The 5,000-nt window shown below is 45.8% G+C and overlaps 1 protein-coding gene across 1 annotated transcript in view; it reads right to left on the reverse strand.

Annotated features, from left to right (window-relative positions):
* LOC310824815 (teneurin-2-like) overlaps positions 1–5,000 on the reverse strand; it is a gene marked incomplete at both ends in the record, with an annotated part of 24,283 nt that overhangs the window by 9,350 nt on the left and 9,933 nt on the right. The window contains 6 exons of the mRNA XM_083698064.1: positions 78–251; positions 503–604; positions 849–1,003; positions 3,653–3,882; positions 4,129–4,149; positions 4,429–4,678. Coding sequence (XP_083554190.1) covers positions 78–251; positions 503–604; positions 849–1,003; positions 3,653–3,882; positions 4,129–4,149; positions 4,429–4,678 — 932 coding nt within the window. The remainder of the gene's footprint in view (positions 1–77; positions 252–502; positions 605–848; positions 1,004–3,652; positions 3,883–4,128; positions 4,150–4,428; positions 4,679–5,000) is intronic.

Consider the following 5,000-nt stretch of genomic DNA (forward strand, 5'->3'; position numbering starts at 1 on the left):
TGCCAGCTTTTATCTTTTGAATGTTGAAAGTAAAAAAAAAACCCAAAAACCCAGATATGGTTCCAGATATGACGTACCTGTCTGACACGGTTGATCTTCTTCTCGTCAGTCTCAGCGATGTAGAGGACCCCAGTGTGGGACAGAGCGATGGCAGTGGCGCTCTCTAACGCAGCGTGGATGGCCAGCTTACTGAGGCTGTAGTCAATACCAGGGACCTGACAGTGCATGGGACGCCCTGCAATGATGCTCACCTGGGGGGGGCAGGGGAAATCAAGTTTACCTTCCAGAACCTCTTTTCTTTATATCCACCTTTTAACATTAACATTTTATCACATTAACTTGATCATCATTGTATCATGGCACTGGAAATGATCATATTGTGACGTTCCAGAGAGACAGAACTTCATCAGTCACAAAGACGGGTGTTTTTCTTGGAAGATGGAAGTGTTTTAGTGTCGATGATGATGATGAAGATGACGATGACGATGGTGATGGTGTTTACCTGGTGGTTCTCAGTGATGCGCAGGACCACATTGTTCTCCAATACGTACAGAGAGTTGTCCATGGGGTTCACTGACAGGTCTGTAGGCCACTCCAGACGCACCTGACACAGAGAGAGAGAGAGAGAGAGAGAGAGAGAGAGAGAGAGAGAGAGAGAGAGAGATAGAAAGAGAGAAAGACATGGGAAAAGAGAACAGTAAGTATGTCAACCAAACACTCAATCAATCAGCCATCCCTCTATCCCTTGCTCTCTCCCTCCCTCCCTCTCTCCATCCCTCCCAACCTTTCTTCATTGCCCCCTCCTTTTCTCCATCCCTCCATCCCACCCTCCCTCCCTCCATCTCTACCTGGCTGACGTCCATGCTAGCATCACAGCTGAGGGGTCGTACGGCGGTGAGGTCATTCGCTCCCAGCAGGGTGGAGATGATGCCGTTCTGGTCGACCTTGCGGATCATGGTGGCGTCCACAAAGTACATCAACCCGTTCTTGTCCACCGCGATGCCTGGGGGTGGGACGCAAGAAGGACAGTCACAAAGAAAGTCTGAAATAGTCAAGAAAAAGTCTGTCCATCAAATGTGTTCTCATTCAAGACTGAAGACAACACATACACAAATGTATATCCATCGGGCTTTCTAATTCAGAAGTTAATGAGGTAAAGATAATCGCTTTTCCATGTATGCAGTATTGAGTTGGCTGTGTAGAGGCATAGTATGTCCTTTGTTATATCAGCCAGGTCACTCGGTTATTCAGGTTGAAAGTGTACCTGAGTGTCACCTCTGTGTCCCAGCAGGTGGGAGTTTGTGCAGTGTAATTAGACCTGTGTCACCTGCCCCAACTTCTCCCTCTCATTTACTGACTCCCCATCTGCCTCCACTCCCTCTCTGTCCCTCCCATCTTGTCCTCTCCCTCTCTCTATCATCCATCACTCCTCCAGGGTGCGTCTGTCCTGTCAGTGGCAGACAGACGGGTGTGTCTGATCTAGACCACATAGCCTGAAAATAACTCAGATGAACTCAGATATACACCAACAGATGGACCTTTGAAGGCATATGTTACAGAGTGTGTGTGTGTGTGTGTGTGTGTGTGTGTGTGTGTGTGTGAGAGAGAGAGACAGAGAAAGATAGATAGATACAGACAGACAGACACAGACAGACTAGATAGAGACAGACAGACAGACAGACAGACAGACAGATAGACAGACAGACAGAGATAGAGATAGATGCAGACAGCCAGACAGAAAGAAAAGTAAGAAACACACACACACACACACACACACACACACACACACAACACATGCACAAAAACATGCACAAACAAAAACAAAAACACACACACACACACACACACACACACACACACACACACACACACACACACACACACACACAGAAAGAGAGCAATGACAGAGGGCAGGCTGATTGGAGCTGGCTGGCTTTGTGTCTGTCTGACAGGAGGCAGGGAATCAAAACCTCTCTGTAGTCTCTCTCGTTACACACACACACACACGCGTGCACGCACACACGCACACGCACACACACACACACACACACACACACACACACACACACACACACACACACACACTTCATAACAGAGACAGGAAATGTGACAGTGTGACATTCTTGACAGTTTGGTGTCACAATGTTCGCCTTTTATATCCAGGCTTCACTTCACACCATGAAAATCAGTCCATTTGCGTTAACTCTAATCTGGTTTATAACCTCCTTCTGGTTCTGCCCTGCTTTAGTTTCGGCACAGGTGGACAATAAACTCATTTAAAAAGTATATCGCTAAAAAAAAAGATACCTCTTTCAATGCTTGATAAATACACAGCATGTCCTTAGACTTCCTACCCTCCCTGGTCTCTCTTTCAGCCAGCGTAGAAAACTGATAGAAACAGCTACAACTAGTATTATATTGGATTATCTGTGCAGTATAGGCCACTACATGTATTTTGCATACAAGATGGTAATGTAGGCGAAAACAAATTCTGCAATGATGATGGAATGATTGTAAAATCATGAAGTTTTAAAATTAGAACTCTGTGATGATGAGCCGGGTTGTCCAACAATCATAGAAAATGTAATGTTTCTAACATTCATAGGACAGCTTCAGAATTTATTTATTTTTTAAATATGTTTTCAGGGCATTTCTACTTTTATTGAGATAGAGACAGTAGAGATTGACAGGAAGGATGGGTGAGAGAGAGGAGGGATGATATGTCGAGGGTCGGAATCAAACCAGGAACCTTGCGATTACGTGGCATGCGCATTAGTGTGCTACTCCACCAAGCGCCCCTGAGAGGCGTTTTTATGAGTGTTCATCGACTGATCTAAATAATCTCCTAAATCGATGGCTGCTGGAAGCTATTTATACATGTGAAGGTAGGGTATAAGGCTTTATCACTGTACAAATCGAGGACGAAGGTAAGGCTTTCTACAACGCAACCTTTCCCTCAAGATCGATATGCTTTGGATCACACAGTGTTAATTAAATTTTTCAGATCATTACAATTCGAGTCAATTTCTAATTCAGTACTCAAGCTTCTCACATTACCTAACTCCTATGGCCTACTTTTATGATTAGGCTATGTTGATATTGATATATGTTGATAATAAAATCAGATGTAGGCTAGATGGGATTGACAATAATGTTGATGACTGATGACGAAATAACATGAAATATTGTTGCCATATTGAAAGAAATTGCTTGCTATAACAGCTAGGCAGATTAGGAGCTTCTCATACAAAATAAATAAATAAATCTTATAAATAAATAAATCAGAATCTTCCTAAATTACACTTTAGGTATCCTAATAGTGGAATGATTGAACATCAGAACAATAATGAATACGATCCATAATTACGATATAGGCTACCCATTAAGGTTACTACAGTTTATCTATATGTGCTTTAGCCTTGGCTTAAGAAAAGCATCTGAATAGTGTGCTGTGTCTGTATTGCTCTGTTGCTGGCATTGATGGTTGCTGGCTGAGGGCTGGGAGCGTGTTCCCGTGTGTTTCTTGAACTGGTAACCCCAGTGCGCTGGCCGATTAGCTACTACTACTGAAATGAATCGGTGACGTCAGGCTTCAGTGCGTCCGTTGTTTTTACAGTCGTTGGTGTATATCCCCTCTCTCTCCTCTGCTCACCTTTAGGGCTCATGAGTGTAGCCTCAGTGGCTTTGCCCCCGTCCCCACATCGCTCGTCGAAGGGTAGACACTGTTCTCCCGTCCCCGCCACCACCTCTGCGTTGTCTGACAGCAGGCGGCCGCCCGTCAGCGAACGCACGCGGTAGATACGCCGAGAGTTAGTGTCCGAGATAAACAACGCCCCGGTTACCGGGTCCACAGCCAGGAAGTACTTGTGAGTGGGGTTGTTACTGAGAGAGAGAGAGAGAGAGAGAGAGAGAGAGAGAGAGAGAGAGAGAGAGAGAGAGAGAGAGAGAGAGAGATCAACAAGATCAGATCATTGATATGAAGTTCAGGGATTATATCAAGTAAGTGATTTCAAATGATCAAGTCAATAAAGGCAGTTGTTTTCACATGTCTTCAGAGGTACAGTCTGTGATATTTGCACTTTTTATTCAGTCTTATATTACTGAACGTGCATATTGAACAGATCTTACCTGTGCCTGAAGTCTTTGTTTCTTCAAGGCGTAAAAAAGACAAAAAAAAAACAGAACAAAGCAAATGTTAATTAAGGAGTTTTTCCTCCCCGCCCCTCATCTCTCCTCACCCTCTCCTCCCCACCCCTCATCTCTCCTCTCCTCCTCACCCCTCATTTCTCCTCCCCCTCTCCTCCCCACCCCTCGTCTGTCCTCTCCCTCTCCTCCCCACCCTTATGTCTCCTCTCCCTCTCCTCCTCCTTGCCCCTCTTCTCTCTTCTTCCTCTCCTCCCCACCCCTCATGTCTCCCCCACCACTCACCTCAGCTCCAGTATTCCGGTGGTGTTCATCGATGGGTACACCCTCCGGACGAAGTTGAGGTCTCCCACGTAGAGGCTGCCGTCTGTGCCCAGTGCCAGGGCCACGGGGGCCAGCAGCTTGTTGCCGTCTGCCAGGCCGTTACAGCTGGGGCAGGAGATACTGCGCCTGCGCCCGTTCCCCATCACGCTGGTGATGACCGGAGGCTGCTCTGACACAAAGATGTTCTCCCCGCTGCCTTTATGAAGGATACCTGGACACAGAGAAGGAGAAAGAGAGAGAGAGAAAGAGAGAGAGAGAGAGAGAGAGAGAGAGAGAGAGAGAAAGAGGGAGAGAGAGAGAGAGAGAGAAAGAGAGAGAGAGAGAGAGAGAGAAAGAAAGAAAGAAAGAAAGAAAGAAAAGAGATAGGGAGAAAAGGAGAAACAAAATATTTAAGACTGCTTTATAGTGTTAGTGAGTATAACAAGTGAAAAGTGTTTAATGGCGTGTGGCTAAGGGCCTGTTTCCTGCTCCCCTGAGACAGACAGTGTGTGTCCATTCCATTAGTGGAATGATTGTCACAGCAGGTAGACATC

The sequence above is a fragment of the Argentina silus genome (genome assembly GCF_951799395.1).
Source record: "Argentina silus genome assembly, contig: scaffold_124, whole genome shotgun sequence".
Classification (NCBI taxonomy): domain Eukaryota; kingdom Metazoa; phylum Chordata; class Actinopteri; order Argentiniformes; family Argentinidae; genus Argentina; species Argentina silus.